The sequence below is a fragment of the Drosophila yakuba genome, chromosome 2R (assembly GCF_016746365.2).
Source record: "Drosophila yakuba strain Tai18E2 chromosome 2R, Prin_Dyak_Tai18E2_2.1, whole genome shotgun sequence".
Taxonomy (NCBI): domain Eukaryota; kingdom Metazoa; phylum Arthropoda; class Insecta; order Diptera; family Drosophilidae; genus Drosophila; species Drosophila yakuba.
Window position 1 is genome coordinate 22,983,329 of NC_052528.2, and position 20,283 is coordinate 23,003,611.

The 20,283-nt window shown below is 48.5% G+C and overlaps 3 protein-coding genes across 3 annotated transcripts in view; 2 read left to right on the forward strand and 1 right to left on the reverse strand.

Moving 5' to 3' along the window:
• Positions 1-4,173: 4,173 nt before the first annotated feature.
• On the forward strand, positions 4,174-5,550 carry LOC6532043 (probable isocitrate dehydrogenase [NAD] subunit alpha, mitochondrial). The gene has a single exon (XM_002092784.4). It carries the CDS (start codon positions 4,236-4,238, stop codon positions 5,415-5,417), a length of 1,182 nt encoding a protein of 393 aa, XP_002092820.3. The 5' UTR covers positions 4,174-4,235; the 3' UTR covers positions 5,418-5,550.
• Positions 5,551-9,778: 4,228 nt separating this feature from the next.
• LOC6532044 (4-coumarate--CoA ligase 1) lies at positions 9,779-11,748 on the reverse strand. Its single transcript, XM_002092785.4, has 4 exons — positions 11,559-11,748; positions 11,097-11,491; positions 10,912-11,028; positions 9,779-10,848 (listed from the first exon to the last, which is right to left on the reverse strand). Exons 1-4 carry the CDS (start codon positions 11,706-11,708, stop codon positions 9,897-9,899), a joined length of 1,614 nt encoding a protein of 537 aa, XP_002092821.1. The 5' UTR covers positions 11,709-11,748; the 3' UTR covers positions 9,779-9,896.
• Positions 11,749-13,901: 2,153 nt separating this feature from the next.
• Positions 13,902-20,283, forward strand: part of LOC6532048 (5-hydroxytryptamine receptor 1D) — a 36,883-nt gene continuing 30,501 nt past the window's right edge. Inside the window, exon 1 of the mRNA XM_002092789.3 lies at positions 13,902-14,030. The gene's annotated coding sequence lies outside the window, so the exon portion shown is untranslated. The remainder of the gene's footprint in view (positions 14,031-20,283) is intronic.

A 20,283-nucleotide genomic window follows, 5' to 3' on the forward strand; every position in this document is an offset into this window, starting at 1 on the left:
CGATTTATGAGGGGCCATGGACTTCACTCAGCTGTCACCTCTCGAAGTTCCGAGCAACGCCTGTTTCCCGTTTCGCGCACTTGGCTTAAACTGACTTGGCCCAAAGTCGCGACGTGAGCGAAATCTCAAGTTCCGGCTGGAACCCAGTTCCAGTGACACCGGTGAGGTGTTAATGGTTTGTAAACTAATTAACTGGAGGACAGAGTCCTGAATCAACAACTGCTACAAAAGTGCAGAGAGTGAGTGAAAGGTGGGAAAGAGAAGAGTGTCTGCGAAACTGATAACTTTGATAACGTTTGAGAAATACACATAAATAGTTGATAAGTGCAAAGTGCAAGGCATAAAGAGGGTGGCATACGTAAACAGTTTCCTGTAAGTGCAACAGTTTTAAAGAAATCAGCTTTAAAGTCACTTTTGAAGCGTTCGCATCACAATTGCCGAAACAAAGTTGATTTGTCGGGACACTTTGGCTACCGTCCGGAATGGTCCCATGGAGCACATGATTTATTATATTGTCCGAGTGCGGATGCTGATGCAGATGCGATGGTAATCCGGCGGGTTAAGACCCAGCAGGCGAGCGTGGACCCCACCATGTCCACTGTGTCCACCTGCTGCTCCGCCAGAGGAGGAGAACAATGGGTATGCACTGGGTATCGAGGTGCAAACGAAACGAGAATGAATTATACGGTTTTGTATGGAATCAATTTATGTGAGCCGGGCTGCAGGACCTCCGGCGAGCGATATCCTCGACCTGGTGCTCGTTCACGCCGCGCGGTGGCCCCGTTTTCGTTGAGATATGCAAGGCACACAGAACGACGAGAAATGGCGACACAGACAGAGAGTGGAGTCCTTTAAGAACTTAATTAACTTTTTGTCTACCAGTTATTGCCGCACGGAAGTGGAACGTGCATGGGAGCCGTAAAAACATATATTCCTCGATATTTAACTGTCACATTGTGCGACTTTTTACGCTTCGGCAACCGCATAAACAAACCGCAGTGCGTGCAAAAATATTCTCAATACTGTGACTGGAATACTGCCGAAGAATTACCCATATGTATATACATGTGCATACGTACACTGGTCTGCGGCTTTTGTGCATTTAAATTGCAATTATTGGCCGGCCTGGGAGCAGGACATTGGCCGGCAGGACGAACAGCTGCAGTTTAGGATTGTTTTGCCAAATTATTCACAGCCATCTCACAGAGCTGTCGAATATCTCTGCCTTACATTTTATGTATGCTATTTGCGCAGATGCTTATCATGCGAAGCCACTTCCAAATATTTGTACGCCCGAAAACGCAGGCTTGATTAAAAATGTTTATTTGTAAATTTAATTAAGACGCCGACGAATCCCTGTGCAAATCAAGCGAGTCTGTGGTCAGCCACAAAGTGACTCAATATTGTGTGGTGATTGGCATGTAAATGATGCGTCCCGCCGCAAACGAGGCTTTTGATAAATACTTTTAATCGCCCTTTAATTGAAACTCAACATTGGCGATTAAGCCACCTAATAAAGACTCAACTAATTGGAGTACGTAGGTGCACTTTGGCCAAGAGCTGCGCCTTAAATGCTGTTAAATATAATATTTGCACTGCGCACTCATAAATTGGTATGAAAAGCATACTTTTAATTTGTATTTTTTTGATTTGTATTTTTTGCGTATTTTTTTGTTTTCCTGTGCAAATAGTGGCTTGTAATTAATGCCGAGCCAGGGCTATAAATAAATGCATATTGGAAATGTTCGGCACCCAAATGCTCAATTATTGTACGAGTGGCAAAAAGTATTTGCACTTTAGTTTTTGATTACTCTTTGCCAGCCATAAATAATCGACTGTTGGCGGGTTGAGCCCAGTTATAGCCGGGTTATAGCCCATTTATAGCCGGGTTATGGATACGCCGCGTTACGGGTATCAGGTGCGTGTCGAAACTCCGGCTTTGCCCACTTTTCCGTGCAGCGGAGTCCAATTGCTGGCCGAAACAGGTGCTGGGATTCACACGCTCTTACCTTTTTTTCGCATTCATTTTTCCTGGGCAACTGGCAACCACACTTCTATGAGATGCAGAAGAAACAAAGGGCAACAATAGAAATGCAAATTCTGATTTCAGCCGGATGCCGATGGGAATGGGGATGCGGATGGGGTTCAGGAGCATCTCGAGGGTCATGGCAGTCGGCGATGGCTTGACTCTGGGCGGGATTGGAGGAGGATGAGGCCAGAACAAACGAAGCGTAAGCCCTCAGAAGACAAGGAGCAGGCGAAACTGGCGGAGTCCGAATCCGAATATGTAAATATTGAACGAGACAATCAAATATGCAACAGTATTTGTCCGATTTTTCCTCCTTTTTGCCGTCTTAAATTTCCAACTCTCATTGACAATGAAGGGTTGCACGTCCCTCGACTACGTAAACAACCAAATCTGTCCGTCCATCCGGTGCTTTTGGGTGTGAAAACCTCCTCGTTTTCTTTTTTCTGCTCGACATTTTTTGGCAAGGGTTTTTGGCCAGGGGCGAGCCCTTAAATCAACATGTGGCCCATAGAAATGATAAACTCGGCCTGCATAATTCATGAGCCGGAATTAGCCCTGCTGGCCTAATGAAAACCTGCGAATCATAACTGCTCATTCCAGCTCCTAACCAGATAACCCTGATAAGTAGATGGCCTTATCACCAGACTGCACTCCATATGCACACTGAATGGCACAAAGTAGCTTTCCTTTTCCGCGAAAGCGAGAGTAATCCTTGCTTTCATGACTAGAACCCAGATCAGCTTGCATGTGTGGGTGTGTGAGTGGGACTTCAATGAGCTCGCAATCGCGGAAAAGTAATTCACTTACACAGTTTTCCGCCAAGCCTTTCAGCAAATCGTCCTTGCAGCTGCACATGTGTGTGTGTGCTTGAATTATGCATGCAACCGGGAGGAGAGCACACATCCTGCAAACAAGTCGTGTATTTATATTGTTTTCCTTCCAGCCAACTGACTCGCATTATTCCTGTACTACTTGTTACGTCCTTAAACGCTTTCAAGTGCAGGCACTTTGATGAGCTCTCGGCAGCCATTGAAGCTCTGTATTGGAAAGTCATTTGCTTACAACAGTTTATTCTCCAATATAGCTTACAATGAATTAGTAAAGAACAAGGGCTTTTCTCGTGATGATTAGGCTGTATCATAGGGTACGATTCTAAGGAGGCAGAGGCACTGGCATCCTGAATCGAATGTGCCAATCAGAGAGTCACCTTTCAAGGCCCTTTTCGAGGACGCCCCTGACATCAGCTCGATTCAACTTTCAATTTGCTGAACTGGGAACAGAGAACACCCAACTCCGAGCACGGAACAATAGACTAGGGTTAATAATAGTTTGGCTCACACATTGTAAGTTTGCTTTTGGCCAATGTTTACACAAACTTTCCAAGTTCTGGCCATTCATCGCACCGACTTTGTTGGCGAAGTGCACTCAGTTGGTTTTTATGGCCAGGAAGTTGTCAATGGAGAGCCCATACGCGATAAAATATGATAGTAAAGCTTGTGCGATGACAAACACAGCTATTTTTGTTCGATATGCGATATCCGCTCAAGGATTACGATTCTGCCTCGTAAATGAGAATTGAAGGTGTCGTAAATCCGTGGCGCGTTCTTTTCGCTGATTGCCAGGCGGCTAAAATCGCACGGCGGCAAACAGGTCGTTTATAATTCTTAAATTGTAATCAAGCGGGGGCGAAATAATTACTGAATATTTATATCTCGGTTCCCCGTGGTCTGCTCTTAATGGTCGTCGATTTTAATGGTATGCTTTTCCACGCCCCATTGAAAAATCACCGCCGCGTGTCCTCATAATTGCCACGCCCCTTTGGACGCGGCGGGCGGGACGGGGCGGGGCGTGGCATGGCGGACATTTGTCTGTCGCCAGCAGTCGCCATTTGGTTTTGGGCCCACAGCCGTTGACAAGCCATTTGTCACATTTACACAGCCGCAGGCGACACCCTCCTCCTTGGATTTCACCTGGACTCCAGGTGAGTTCCACGGAACTCACATTAAAGCGAGTCATCCAGCTTGGAAGCATGCGATGACCCAGTTGGGTTCGCTGCCAAGACATATTTCGCGGAATTTATGAGCAGCCAGTTGAAGTCCTGCCAAATCAATTTGCGGCCAAGTCCTTTCGGGGATGGGCGAACACGTAGGCCCAGCAAACAAGTCCGCTCCACTCACAACTCACATTTCGGGCCAAATTCTCAAAAATGAACTCCCTGCGGAAACTGAACTGCCTGCCGGCCTTGCGATCGGTGGGCGGTGCTTATCGTCTGTTTGCTGGCAAGGATCAGAAGAAGGATTCCGCGGGGCAGAAGACCAGGCAGCCGGAGAAGCCAGCGGGCAAGGAGAAGGGCAAGGACAGTGGCAAGCCAAGTGGCGCTGGGTCGGCTGATCCCGGCAAGAAGGCCACCAAGGTGACCCTGATCAACGGCGAGGGCGTTGGACCCGAGCTGATGAGCGCGGTGCAGGAGGTGATCTGCGCCGTGAAGGCGCCAATCGAGTGGGACGTCCTCGAGGAGTTCAAGGCCAAGGACAGCGATGATGTGTCCCCGGAGGTCCTGCAGTCGCTGCGCACCAATAAGGTGGGCATCAAGGGACCCGTGGACAGTCGCCACTGGCAGCGCCAGATCCGCAAGCAGTTCGCCCAGTACGCCTACGTGTCCTTGTGCTCCCACATCGAGGGTCTGGACTCGCCCTACGGCGCCTTCGACGTGGTGATCATCCGGGACCAGATGGAGGGCGACTACTCCGGGATCGAGCATCGCGTGGTGCCGGGCGTCATGCAGACCATCAAGGTGAGCACCACGGCCGGCGCGTCCAGGATCGCCGAGTTCGTCTTCAACTACGCCGTGAAGCACAAGCGCAAAAAGATCACGGTGGCCCACAAGGCCAACATCATGCGGATGACGGACGGCAACTTCCTGGAGGCCATGCGGGCGGAGGCCGAGAAGCACGTGGACGACGTCATGTTCGAGGAGCGCTACCTGGACACCAGCATCATGAAGATCATGCTGGAGCCCCACACGTGCGACGTGATGGTCTCGTCCAGCATGTACGGCGACGTGCTGCGTGTGATAGCCGGCGGCATGATGGGCGTGCCGGGCATCTGTCCCGGCTACTCCGTCAGCTCCCTGGGCACCGTCTTCGACTGCCGGATGAAGGCGTGCCACGCCCTCGCGGGCAAGGATGCAGCCAATCCCACGGGCCCCCTGCTCTGCGCCGCCCTGATGCTGCACCACGTGAAGCTGGACAAGCAGGCGGACCAATTGGAGTGCGCGATTCGCAGGGTCTACAAGAACACCGATATCCGCACCAAGGATGTGGGCGGCAAGGCCAAGTGCTCCGAGTTCGTCAAGGCCGTGTGCGATTGCCTCGAAGCGGATAACTGAGGTGGTGCTTGGTGGTTGGAAACACAAAATTGGCTATCATATAAAAACAATTATCATACTGACTAACCTTAACCTTGCCTTTAAATCTATACAAAATATATGTATATAATATACTTTAAAAACTATCCACATATTAAGACGCTATTTTGGGTCATTGGCTAATGCAGCTATAAGTCCTATTATTATTTCAGAGGCCAACTTGGCCAAATGAGTGAAATTGAAAGGACGTTGTCGTCAGATGTGAGTGTGCGACTTTATGTGCCTGGTGAGCTCAGTGCGATAGCTGACTTTCTTTGGCCAAACTAAACTATCGCCAAACTAAACACATTTATAATATGTAATTACCTTGCATTTAATTCACTCGCTTCGCTGGGGGTCATAAAAGTCGCAATTCGCTTGGCTATCGCTTGCCAGTCGTGGTCGTATATTTATATAGCCCCGTGCTCTCTGCTCGCAGTTTGCAGTTCCGAGCTCGGAGCTCAGGGTTCCAAGCTCCCAGCTCCTGGCTCCCATCTCCCAGCTCCCAGCTCCCCGTTCCCAGTTCCCAGTGCCCAGATCTCTGGTGCTTGCAGTGCATTTCGGCAGATTTATGGCCGTCCGGCATTAACCGCCGCAGATGCCAGCTGCAGTTTCCTTTGCCGCTTTTTCGGCTCTTAATTAAGTTGCATTTCGAGTCCTGCCACGTGGCCACGGCCTCTGGTGTGTGGAGGATGGTGGCGGTGCACTCTGCGATAATAAAAGCACATGTTGACATCTGCCCACAGTGTCAGGCGGCCATTATGCACCTATTCGCCATTTTGGGAGCCCGCTGGTTGCGGGAGGGGGAGAGGGGGGATTCTTTTAGTGCCGCTTAAGCTTTTTACACATTTTCGTTTATGGCTGCTGCCATTTCGTTCCGCAGGCAGGACGTGCTGTCAAGGCTGTGCCTACTAGTCCTTGGCCGAAAGGAGGAGGACGCAGCCGTGTTGTTATTGTTGTTTGTGGAGCTCTCTGTGTTTCGCTCAAATTGGAATGCCATAAAAATGCGGAGGTACCTACTCCGCATGCTTGCTTATTTAAAAATCATCTGGGAAAACCGAGAAGAAAAGGGCAGCTTATTTCTGCTGTCACTGTCTCTGCTCCTGACTCGAGTTCCATTTGAGCCTTGGCCCGTCTCTTATCCTTTTCTTTCCTCCTCCCATTCTCCGCCCCTCTTCCCTTTCCCCCACAGCAATGGCGCCCTTTCGTATCTGGTGTTTGTCTGCGTCGACTTCCGTTTCCGGTTGCACGCTCGCCATTGTTTCACCCCTTTTTATGACTTCTGGCGCACATGATTCTGCCTCTGCCTTGCCACAGCAACCGCCTCTGTGTGTGCCTGTGAATCTGACGTTTTGTTGGCTTTTGATGAATTTTTATTAAAAGCAAATGGCCAATGCACCAAAATGGAAATCCAAATCAAAGCGAAATGGCCAGAATGCTGCTGAATGAAAATGTCCATTCAATTTCTGGCCCATGCACCCGTTACGAATGTGATGAATTCAAGAACTGCCGCACTGCATAGTACAGCAGAGTATCCCCTAAAAATTGTGATTTTGTGATTTAATCAGAGAGCTTCAACTCGCTGGACCCCAATAACTGTCTGCAGTGACTGCTATTTATTCCTTTGTTTTCCGATGGCGCAACCTTTGACCTTCCCGGACCTTTTCGACTCTTCGAACTTCGGCTCCAGTCAGCTGGAAGTTTGTTTGCTTCCTCCCAAGCCAACGAGCTGCGCATAGGAAGTGGGCGTGCCACTCCCCAAACTGGGACGCCCGCCCACCAAACAGAAATTTTCGTGGCATTAAGCGGGATGCGCCACAATTAACCCCTTGAAATCGCCGACAGTTGCCAGGCTGCGGAATGCTTTTGTAATTTGGCCCGTGGGCATCGTTTGCCCAATGCTACTGATAAGGTTGACCAGCGGGTGCTTATGGTGGGTGAAGGCGACCTTGGGCGGGGTTTTTGGCTGCTTTTTGGGGCATTGGCAACGGGTTGAAGTGATTTGATTTAATCATCGACGCGTAGGCCAGGACAACGACTGGCCATGAATAATTCATTGGCGCCTAACAACTTAAAATGCTTTGGCTGTAGGTCTTCATGGCAAAGTGTCCGAGAAGCCTTTCAAGTTTCCCAGTGAATTTAAATACCCGCCTTTTAATTGACTTAGCCAATCTGTTATCCCTAATAAATAAAAAGCACTAACTGAAGTTGCCTCAAATTTCGAAGTTTATTAATTGCTTTTTTCACCACGTAATGAGGTACATTGTATATCATATCTATCTGTCCTTATCCCAAACTTATTTTACAACATGAGAACTTTTCAGTTTCACATAAGGAGTGTAAATTCAGCAGCAATTGCATTAACGTTCTCTTTACGACCACCTCCAATTCCTTGGCAATTTGGCTCTGTTTCGTGTTTTGGCCAACTGCAGAGTCACAAGCCAACGGCAAACATTTGCGACATTAGCGATGAACATTTTTACCAGCTCCTGCACCTGCAAGTGCTCTGCGATGATGCATTGCTGGCAATGCAATTAAGAATGCCACCGACACGAGACCCAATCCCCTGAATCACCTGAATCGCCCGCTGGACGCCACCCATGCAATTCAAATCCACGGAATGGAGTTGAGAGCTTCGTGTAATAAACAATGGCAAATAGCACTCGAGTTGACAGCGGAACACTGAGACGGTAATTGCATGTAAACATGTAAGCATGGATGTTTGGTTGTTTTGGATGTTTTGGAGGAGCAGTCTGCATTGTGGTGTAGCTGGTGGTGCCCCGTGGCGCTGGCGTAATCAGGGAGTGGGTGGTGATTAAAGCGGGCCAAGATCGGGTGTCCTCCGCAGATAAAGACACTGCCTGCCACAGCCACGTCACTCAGCCAAGCGAGCGAGCAATCGCAGCCCTTCAGCTGCCTCCATCAATCAAACACTTGCCGCTGGCCGCGGATTCGAGACCCTTGAGTCCTTTCAGCCGGCATCAATGCCAGGATCTGATAAGTCCTTCGGCTGCTATGGTTAGGTGGGTGGTTCGGTATGGACGGCATGCCTGTCAGCGATCCAGCGAAGCAAATCCGAAATCACCTCGTGCGTTAGTCAAACGTCAATCACATTTCCAGGTGCCAATGCTCGTAAAGCTTTTGAAGGCATGTTAACTAATGTGAGTAACCAAGCTAATCGGATATGAAAATAAAAATTAGATCTGCTCTTGATCAGCCTAATAACCTATCTCTACTACAGAAAGAACCTTAAGGCAGCTCATGGTTTTCCTAATGGTATTTTCGAGGCCCAAAGAAAGGGGAAAACATTTCCTAAGCGACATTTGCAGGCGCAAATTATTGCCGAGGATTTCCATAAACTTGCAGCTGCAAACTCAAATGTGGAGCCGGCGATTTCAGAAATTTGCCACTGGATTCTCGAGGGCTTGGGGCATCCGGAGATCCGGAATCTCGGAGCTGCAAAGATGTCCTGTGGGCGTGTCCTGTGGCAGGAGCAGGCCGACGAACAGCAATTGTGCTTATGTTTATGCGCGCTTATTTACGACTTAGATTTGAATAATTTACGATGGCGACGACGGCGGGTCAGGAATGCAATGCGGGTGCAGTGGGATGCGTCGTCTTTGGGAGCCACGAGGACACTCAAGCAGAGCCACTCCAAAAGGAGAGCAAACAGGATATGCTACATTGAACTTGCTGGGGGTGGGGCAGACGTGGTCGTCTGCGTTTTGCATAACCATAAGCTCTGAAAGAGCAGCGGAATCGAGCAGATTGTGCCACATGCGGCGGAAACAGCGGTTGCGATAGCTTTGAACGCAGCCGGAAACACAAATGCCGCCATCGACCGGAAGGTAAATTATTGCTATCGGACGGCCAGACATTTTCATTTTCATTTCCATTTCCATAACCGTAAATTGGCGTATTTGGCCGTCACAAAAGGTGTTCATATACCAACAAGGATCAAACCACGGATTTGCCTCTTTCACTCGCAATTCGCCATTATGCGGACTTTGGAGCCCGGAAAGCCACGTTGAGAGGCGCATTCGAACGTGTTTAAAGGCTATTCAAAACAGGGAACTGCATTAAATTGGTGGCTGTTTTGTACTGTGCTTTACTGTATCCTCGTTATGCATAATTAATAATTGGTCATTATTATCTATAGCTAGATAAGTGGTCAAGTGCATGACCAGCAGTTCCTTCATCGAAGCTATATCTAATCTCCCGCTTAGCACTTGGCACTTTAACTTAATTAAAAAGATAGATATTAAAGCAATGCGGATATGACGCTTCATGAATTCCAGTGGCTACCCACTTAATTAGCAAGAACAGACAACTAGAAGCCAACGTAATCTATGAAATGTAAGTTTTAATTATCACGAATTAACAACAAGCAACAAGAACTTAACTTTGTTCTCACATTAAACCAGGTAGCTCAATTTTAAAAGTACATATTGATTTTAGGCTCTAGAAGGTAATGGGCTTGGTCTTCTCGAACACCTCGCGTGCCAAACTCCGCATGACCTTGCCGTTGGCGTTTTTGGGGAACTTGTCCACGAAGATGACGCCGGCATTCAGCTGCTTGTAGTCCACCACCACCCGCTGGGCGACGTGGTCGATGATCTTCTGGTCGGCGATCTCGGCTCCCTCCTTCTTGATGATCAGGGCTCCGGCGGCGTCGCCGTACCTCGCATCCCGCACACCCACCACGCACACGTGCTCCACCTCTGGGAGCTCGGCGATGATCTGCTCGATCTCGTTGGGCCAGTAGTGCTTGGACTTGTACTTCAGCAGGTCCTTCTTGCGGTCCACCAGGTACAGGTTGTTGTCCTCGTCGAAGTAGCCCAGGTCGCCCAGGTTGATCCAGCCATTCTGGAGCGTGGTGGCCGTGTCCTCCGGGTTCGAGAGGTAGCCCTCCCACTTCAGACCGATGTCGATGAGCACCTCGCCCGTCTGATTCACGCCCAGCTGCTGGCCATTCTCGTCCTGGATCTTGATCCTCATGCCGGGCGCCAGTCGGCCCACCGAGCACTCCAGACCATGATCGACGTTGATGGTCACCACACCCGTTTCCGTGGTTCCGTACGAGAACATCACGTAGGTCTTGGGCAGCAGCTCCTGGGCCCGGCGCAGTAGGGCCAGGGATATCCAGCCGCCGATCACGAAGGCTATCTTCAGGGACTCCAGTTGCTCGGTGGTGGTCAGTGGACTGGTGAAGAGCTCGTAGGCCTGCCACGGTGCCATCGCCAGGCAGCTGACCTTGTACTTGCTGACCAGGTGGAGAGCCGTCTCGGCGCTAAATGCCTTCCTGGATATGATGCGAGTGAAGCCACAGGTGAGATTCATTACGGTAATCGAGAATCCGGTCATCCAGTCGATGGTGGCACTGGTGTACAGCACATCGGTACTGATGCACAACCTGTGTGGGTGGATAAGTTGGATTAGACTGGGCTTTCTTGGAGCTTGGAAATGCAGAACTCACGAGTTGGTGGATGCAATGTGGCGGTGGGAGAGGGCAACTGCCTTGGGCAGGCCAGCAGTGCCGGAGGAGCACAGCACCACGGCGATCTGGTCGCCACCAGTGGCCAGGGAAGCGGGTCTGAAATCAATTCAAGAATTCAATGAATTGGATGAACTTTAACTAATGGATGCTGCTTAGCTACTCACACATAGATCTTCTCGGCGGGATGGGGCTTCACCAGGTCCTCGATGCTAGTCACGCCCTCAACTTTGCCCGTGAGCGTGATCAGCTTTGGGGACCACTCCTTGGTGATCTCCTTGATGCGGTCGTAGTCCGGGCCGTCGATGAACATGATCTTGGGCTTGGTCACCGAGTAGAGACCCTGCACAATGGCCGGCTCCCTGGAGTAGTTGACGGCGTGGAAGGGCGTGGCCTGGAAGAAGCAGGCGGTGGCCACGGGGATCACGAAGGTGCTGGAGTTGGCGATGATCCCGACGCGGTCCTCCTGGGTGAGGCCCTCGCTCTTGAAGAACAGGGCGATCCTGGTGGCGTAGGCCAGCATGTCGGCGTTGGTCAGCACGGTGCCGTCGTCGTCGGTGATCTACTTTTATATAATCGAGCTCATCAGACTCCCGACTCCGCCGGCTCCCAGTTACGCAATCGTTTACCTGAATCACATTGGTCGGCCAGCACCGCAGGGAGTTGAACACGACCTGGCCGATGGAGGTGTTGTGGTCGTAGACCGTGGGCCGTGGCGGGCCACTCCATATCTGGGTCTCCTTGTTGTAGAAGGTGGGAAAAACCGCCTTTGTCGGCATTTTGCTAGTCCAGTTTGAAATCGCTACTGAGTGCCCGGAACCGTTACATTGTCTTTTTATATCGCCCTGGAGGGGTGCTTATCATATCAATTAAGCAATTAATCGACACACTCGCCAGGTCCAAAGTTTGGCCAAAATAAGTTGAAGATTTACGGCAACATCAGCTGATTCCCGAGGTGGGCTCGTCTAATCTAGCCGGCGTCACTTTTTTAATTTCCGCTCCCGGAGGCAGTGACTTCCGTATTTCTTGTCCCATGGGAACACCTTTCGGTGGCAGGTGAGTAACCGTCGCGGGGGTTAATGTAGTGATTCCCGAAAATTATCTGATAAAAGCCTATATTCCTGGGAAAATATTAAACTCGATATCTCTGCAACTAAAGGCGTTTTAAAGGTGGCGCCATTTGGACATGACAACAAACATATATTTTATGATTGATTAAGGAAAGTTCATTCGATTTGTATCTTTAAACATGCACTCAACAGCAGCTCAAAAATATTTCTGAATAGTTATTAGCTGGTGATATTAAGTATCCTTTAAAGTAAAGTACAGCAGGTTTATTTTAAGTTTTCCGAAACTATCTCGCCGCTTAACCTGCACTTAAATGTTTCTCTGCAAAGGACTTTCCGAAATAGTTCCTTTTAAATGAACTCAACGCCGGCATTTTATTATGGCTGTAATAATTTCGGATGGGGCCACGCCCTGTTGCGCTATTTGCATTGTGTGTCGCTGCCTCCCAAAACTCCGGGAGCCCGCCTGCATGCATACATTAACATGAAATTACAGACAGAGCGGCCAAAAGCGAGCGAAATACTTTAAAGTGTTTCTGAATTTCTGAATTTGTTTGGCAAAATGAGCAGGACCCGGCCAAGATGCAATGCATGGCCAAGGACCCGGACAAGATGCTCCCGACGATTGGCATGCAAATGAAAGGGGGGCGGAAGGGGGTGGTTGCCACCGCAGCAAACTTCATCTTAAAGCTTTAAGTCCTGCGGATTTTCGGGCAGGACGAGACGCCGTTCCGTGCCAGCGAGTTCGGAGTGCAGTTGCGATGCCGATTTGATTGGCGGTTTTGGGCGCCTGTCCTGGCGGGTTACCCCAACGTGGTCCCTTTGCCTACTCGGGCGTGACAGGAGGCGTCAGTTAATAATGCGCATTATAATGGGATGCCCCCCCCCCCCCCCACCCAACACCACCCACATAACACCACCTAACTCTCAACTCTCCCCAAGGGATTGCCACCGCAAGTATGTCGTGGTGATGGGATGCTACTGGCTACTGGCTACTGGTACATATGGATGACTAATCCGGCGGACAGCCAGCCAGTCGGTTTGTACTCAAGTGTCGGTTTAATTAATTAACATCACTCGAGTGCGAAGTGTTACATAATTGAATCAGCAGTCGATGGCTGATAAGGAAATACTATTATGCCACGGCTTATCGCACCTTTGTTGCCAGGATGGTCCGAATGGTCAGTTTGGTCAGTAAGTTAGTCTCAAGTGCAAATTTGTTTTATAATACAGCAGACTGTCGATGCCTGATAAAAATACTATTCCACTTGAGATCCCCCTCATTTTCTGAATGAATATACGCTGCCTTAATGGTGTATCAGGTTTTCGATAAGTTAGCAGAGAAACTAATTGGGCCCACTGATATCATCTTGTTTGTAAGCTAAATTCTTATCAGCTCAAACACTGCGCACCCCGAAACTATTTTGCATTTGATTTAATGGTTATCTAAATTATAATACTAGCTCTGAGTTAAAGTCATTGTGAGTACACAGATAAAAATGAAGAGATAAACACAGTTTCATAAACTTTATTCGCAGCTGCTTCCAACTCGCTGGTATCGGCGCTGTGTGGTCAGTGTCCCTGACCTTAGACACCAAGCCCTCGGTGGCTCTGTGGCTGTGGAAAACAGTTGGATTTGCGTTCGGGGCCTTATCACGCTTATCACACTTGTTGGAGGTCCGCCACGTGCTCGCTGGATTCCGGCGGAGCGCAACTGTCATAAATCTTGCATACGCCCCGTGGGCATGCGCGGATCGGGTTCCGATTCCATGGCATTCCCGAAACATCGCCCCATTCATAAAGTGCGGCGATGTTTCTTCCTCAGCCGAGGACTCGGCTGGCGACTCGGATCGGATCGGCATGGATGCTGCACACTCGATGCTGGGAAGGAACGGGCCAGCAGTCTGCTGTCTGGGGACTTGGACACGCTCAGGCAGTTTGCGGTGATTCCTTCGACGAGGCGGTTGCAGGTCGGCTCTCGAGTTGGTCGGAAAATCAGTTACGGGATCCGTTCGAGTTTGGGGCATCCAAGGGGTAAGACTCGGGCTCAGACTCAGGCCACGAATTAGCCACAGATAAGAGCCTAACATATTGCCAAACTAGTCTGTGCGGCTAGCAAAAAGTTTGCTCCAAGTGTTGTTAAGTGCTGCGAAGTTAGTCGTGGTAGTTAAGTGCGCTCCAAACTGAAACTCGGCCCATTCGCAGTTCGCAAGCCTCCACACATACACACACGTCGAAAGTGTTTTGGCTTTAGCCCCCACTACAGCTCCAACTTCACCCCCCGTTCCTTCCGGGCCTGTCAAAATGTTTTGGCCAGAACTCTTCGCCCTGGCCCCCAACAATTGAAGTTTTGACAACGAAATTTAGTTAAGCGAAACTGCCGCGGTTTCGTTTCCCTTCCGGCCCAACTGCAGAACGGAGTTTGTGCTTTTGTGCATTTGTGGATTTGTGGAAAAAGTGCGCCCTGCAGTCCTTCGATCCTGTTTGGTTAACTACGTGAACCGCCAGCCAAGTGAACAGATTGGGCGTGTGATGTGAATGTGAATGGTGAGTGCAGCGAATGTTTTTTGGGAATTGTACACTCGAATCCAGCGGTGAACTTTACTCGACTCTTTTTCAAAGCAGGTTTAAGTTCACTTTTGGTATAGCACAATACAACTTGTAGTTCTGTGGAAATCCAAAGATCAATTGAAGCTTAAAGTCTTCGTAACCATTTAAATCGTAAAATAATTTTCGGAATGGCACCAAAATGTAAACAAATCTTAAGTTGGCTTTAATATTTTCTCGGGAATATGGGACTTATAACAGCTCTATGGACGTACTTCCGTAGAAACCTGTTTTTCGTTCGCAGGCAAGTTGGGAAACTTCTGAAAGCCCTCTTAGAGGTCTTTTGTTGGGCATTTCAATGTGTTGGTACTTTGGTAATTGCTACTTTATCGTAGCTTCGTGTCCCATTATGAAATGGACACAAGGAGCCCACGAATCCCAGAGGGTCAGCCCCAGGCGCATAAATACGCCTCGCTTTTTGGGGAAAGGGATCCCACTCGCATTACAATACCCACCGAGAGGGACCAGAAATTGTGCGTGTCGCATCTATAATTAAGTGAATATAGAGCATGCTGGGCAGCATGGGCATCTAGGAGTCATTTCCTGTCCCTACGCATTCTCAAAACGTTGAGAACCACCAGAAATGGAATCGAATATGCCGACTTGGCCGCTGGAGAATGGACTTGGATGTGCCAGAATGCCTGAGAATTGCATATGAGTTTGGGTGATAATTCATTATGGAGCGTGGAAAAGGAAAGTTCAAAGGACTTATATCGGCCAGTCGTCATGTTCTTGGTTCTTGGTAATTTGCGAGGCTCTGTTTCAACTGTTCGATTGAACTCATAAAGCTCACAATGTTACCTCTGCTCACCTCTTTAACCCAACTGATTGCGCTTGATATTGTGCCGTCTGGCATTTGGGGACCCTTCTATTGTCAATAAGGACATTCTTCAACGACTCTGCCCAACATCAAAGGGAACCACACGCACAGGCAAACACACGAGACGGGGAATCCCCTCTCAACTACAGGCGCCCATCGCAACACAACACAAAATAACACAACACAACACCACACAACACTTGCAGAAGGAAGCTGAGGAAGTCAATTAAATTAGCCATAATATACGGCAAATGTTTGCCTAGCTACTGTACAGTGGGCCCCCCGTGCACGGACCTAACGCCCTGTGCGTGCCACTGTCCCTGTTTGCGTTTGGCTGCTCATGAGTAATGTGCACACATAATTATGAAAAACACGCACAAGGCACTCGACCGAGCGAAGTACAGTGAAGACTGGCTACGCTCGACACCCTGATTGCTCTGCATCCAGATTGTTTGCTTGTCTAAGCTGCACATCTGTGGGATATCTGTGCTCAAAACACGAAAACATCCGATTCCGCAGGGCAAATAACTTAATTACTGACTGGACGTTAGCACAAATTTTACTGGTAATAAATTTAGAAGCCTCTGCGTAAAATATAATTTACGACTCAAGGCCCATTAAGCACTGGAGTACTGCGTCTCCGGAGTAAATTAACTGATGATTGACCTGTTCACTCGAAAACCCGCCTTCGGCCAAATGGGCAGCTAAATAGAATCTGGAGAGGTATCGAGTATCTCCTTAAATTCCGAAATCAAACAGCAGTTTTTGCATGCGGTCGAAAGTCAAACTGGTTCACAACGGGGCAAGTGTTGGCCCCCGACTAAAACTGGTAGCAACCACGACGGTAACTAGTTGGATATTGGAAGAAGCCCATCTCCCCGAGTCCTGGCTGCTTGGAATACTTGAACCCGGGGTCAGCAGGACTATTTGTAGGACTGCGTAAGCCATCGCAACATTTGCAGAGCCGCCCAGGATAACTCCGTTCAAGTGGCTCAGCTCTCTCTCTCTCGTTTTGGAATTCCTAAACAGGGGGAATTGTCCAGGACAAGGAGGCAAACAAAGCACTTATATAAAGAACAAAATCTGCGATAAATCCACAGAAAGCGAATAACCGAAAAACCGAATAACAAAAAAATGCACAAAATATACGAATGAGAGCACGAAAATTATGGGCAGCAATATTTTTGCCAGCTTTGTTGCTCTGCCATTTGGCATTTCTGTGGCCTAGACGACGACACACCCACAGACACAGACACAGACGCAGAGACATAGAGATACAAGGCATGGCTTAAATAAATAAAATAAATCAAAAATGTAAATCAACACTCAGGCGTATATCCATGTGTGTGTGTGTGTGAGTGGTCGGGATAATAATTCGCTCACATGTGTGGGCAAGGATAGGGATAGAGGAGTGGGGATGGGTATGGGTTAGTTACTATTGGTGGGGGTTTTCAGAAAGCGAGCTCTCATTAAACCTGCCTCAGATTGCGCCTGCAGTCGTTCGTTGACTTTGGCAGTGTTTCTCGTGCGGTTTGTCATTTGAAGTCGGTCGGTGTCTGTAATGAAAGAAATCATGACAAAGCATTCATTTGTGGCCCCGGGAATTGTTTGGATTTCGAGTGTCAAAGAAAATATTAAATTATCCCAGGGCACACAAACGGCTCTAACGAAGCATTTATTTTGTTTTATGGATATGGTTATGGATATGGATTTCGTTTGCCTGCGCATTGAGCAATAAAACCATTTATGTGTAGATTCATGAAAAATTTATGATTGCTCCAAATCAAATGGCTCTCACAACTTTCAAGTGTAATTGGACTCAAGACAATGCATGCTGCCAATTATCTGCGAATATTTGCTATCAAACAAATGTCTGTAGGTGTAGCAACCTATGCATTTGCTCTGTGCATTTTCCAGGCAACTTCAATTAAAATGCAGCATCTTCGCAGTTTCCACTTCGATTCTGTCTTCGGGCGGACATCGAGAAACCTTTGACGAGTCTTAAACGGATTGCCAGTCGGGCGTCTTCATTATGGAACACACAGTTTCCAGGAACTCTCCCTATAATTCCGTTCATCACTCCGGCTGTCCTGGCCCGCGGCAATGCCCCTTTTCATTTGACTAACTGAAACGTGACAGCGAGTCGTCCTCCTGGAAGACGAGGCGCCACCTCCTCCTGCCACCCACCTGTCTGTTGTCCAGGTCCTTGTTACGGATCCCAAGTGGACAGACGGCTGGCTGGCTGGCATCTTCCCTTTCCTCCTTACAGCTGTTTATAATTCCGGGAGGAATCCACTTCATTTTTATCAGCTTCATCACGGCATCTTGCATTTTTGAAATGAAATTGTCGTTCCATTTCTCAGGGCCCCTCCTCTCATCAGCGCCCTCTTCAGCTCCATCCCATCAGCATCTTTAATTCCATTGCGCGTTCTTTTTGCACCTTTTCTGGCGGCAGGCAGCGGCTCGTCATTCAATTTGACGCCACATTAATTCACTACGCTTTGCTCCTTTTGGTCAGCCGGATATTTGCATTCTCTCTCCCTTTAATTGCTTCGTTTGCGAACGCGGCCCACGCGGCGTATGCGCAATTTAAAGGTTTTCGTGCAGCAACATGACAATTTAACATTCGCCGTGTTGGCGCTAACTAATCTCGTTGTGCAATGGAAAGTTGCCTTTTAGATACAATTAACTTTCACCTAGAAAATGCCATAACTAATTGCTTATTTGGGCATTAGGTGGCAGCCATTTATGGACTTGCTGTGTAGCTGGCCACAAATAGTTAATGCCCGTTTATGGCGTAACTTTCGCCGCCCAGTTTCCGGATCCCTGCGCTTTTCCCGCTCCGTTCACTTCATCGGTCATTTCTCGCAGACTCGCTGCGCCTCCATTGTTTTGGTTTTGGTTTCCGCCGCGCTGCTTGTCGAGAGGTCCATTGATCCACTGTTCCAGTGGTCGATTTTCGGGTTCCGATGTTTTGGGTTCCGCACTGCGAGGTCCGTGTGATGCTTGAATGGCAAACAATAATAAGCGCCTTCTGCATCTTGTTTGGCCCTCCTCCGCCCGGAGGCCACCCCGGACAAGCGTCCGCGCCTGGATATGTATGTATTCCGCCCTACAGATTTAGAGCTCCATTACCGTGGGGACAGATGGGAAGCCGCAAAACGGAGCCGGGCAGGTTTGTTTGCCATCGGGCGATAGTTAAATTGGGCAGATAAATGCTTTCGCTCGCCAGTTTCCCCTCTTTTCCCCACTTTTCCACACTTTTCCTGGCTTTCCCTCGTCATTTTCCCGTTTGCAGTTAATCAGTCAATGGCTGCAGTTAAAATCCAGCAAGTTTACTCCTTTCGGGGCCTCTGGGAGCCTTTCAACTGCCATGTGCTAATGCCATTGGAGGTCCAGGGCCAAGGATTTGTTTGCCCAGCGCAGTTCTAGTTCTCATTCAGTGTGTGTATGGAATTGGTCTGGTGCGGTTAAGTTTGGCAAATAGATCCATTGGGATTTGGCGCTTCGTATAATATTTAGTCAAATTCCATGACTAACCCAGTTGGGTTTTTGCCTTGGACAGGCGTGTGGGCTGCTTGAAGCAAATTTTTCTTGTGTTGCCATAATTTATTTCGACTTGGCCGGAGTTTCCAGTTTTTCCACTCACAATGTATGCCTCTGACACATTTCAAGGCATTTTCCGGCTGGGATTGTGCTTTGTTTTCTTCCAGTTTTTAGTTTTCAGTTTTCAGTTTGCATTTTGCAGTTTTCACTACTCGCCTGTGTAAATATATATATATATATATTCATAAGCAAATACACAAATGGAGAAACAAGGAAGTTGGCGGGGAAAACAACTATTTGGCACGCTTTTCCGTTGCAGTTTTATATTATTTTTGTAAATTTTCTTGGCAAGCACAAATGTCGACAGCCGTCTAAGTGATTTTGTTTGTCGGCCCAGCAGAGAGAGAGACGGCGCGATGGCCGTAGAAAGAGACCGCTGCTGACCATGCACTTGGCACCGAATCACCCGAATCATCCGAATCATGCGAATCATTCGGTGGAGCTGCTCGCCCGGACTTTCATTTGGCCAATAGTCAGCAGGGACGGGGACCTGGGCCCCGCATTGATTGCTGCTCCATGGCCTATTATACTTAAGTGCTTATCATAATTTGTGTAGTCTGAGTCTCGGTCTGAATTAGAGTCTGGGGCACAAAGTCGTGGCAGGCAAGCCATGTAATTCCGAGTGCTCCTCCAGGCCGATGGGCATAAGTCGCCTTGGCGTTGACGGGAATCCCCCAGAGAATCCGGTGGGGGGGAAATGGATTTTCCAGTGCCGGAATAGAAGCCGAGAAAAACAAAGGGCCCGGCGAAGAATGAGAAATGTAATACACTTGGCGGCACTTGGGACACTCGTTTCTCGACTTTCTTGAAGGCACTTTAACTTTTACGCTGCCATATTTCAGGCAGTTCTTGCTGGTGTTTCGAGTCGCTTTTTTCGCGTTTCGACGCCCTCGGCGATTTACCAGTTTAATGGGATTTATTTTTGAGCTTTTTCTTTGATAATTCAAGCTACTGTGAACGGATGGCGGGAGGGGGAATCGGATTTAATTAGAGGCAGCGGAAATGATTTATTGATTGGCAGCAGCGAGGGCAATAGCGGTCACTACGGAATCCACAAACCACTTTTATGTAAACTTTTATGTAAACTTTTATGTACACTTTTATATGCATGCAAGAGCAACATTGATTTTGCTTATAAAAGCAAATGGCAGAGTGTCTCTGTTTGAATTATTAAATTACTGCGGAAAAAATGAAACGCTTTCAATTTGGCTAATGAAGCAAAACATAAATATATATGCAATCTGATATACGAGT

Excerpts from the sequence above, each read along its gene's own strand:
- LOC6532043 (XM_002092784.4), top strand. The coding sequence starts at position 4,236 with ATGAACTCCCTGCGGAAACTGAACTGCCTGCCGGCCTTGCGATCGGTG.
- LOC6532044 (XM_002092785.4), bottom strand. The coding sequence starts at position 11,708 with ATGCCGACAAAGGCGGTTTTTCCCACCTTCTACAACAAGGAGACCCAG. Across the intron at positions 11,492-11,558 it reads GGCCGACCAATGTGATTCAG|ATCACCGACGACGACGGCAC; the intron begins GTAAACGATTGC and ends ATATAAAAGTAG. Across the intron at positions 10,849-10,911 it reads CACATTGCATCCACCAACTC|GTTGTGCATCAGTACCGATG; the intron begins GTGAGTTCTGCA and ends CCACCCACACAG.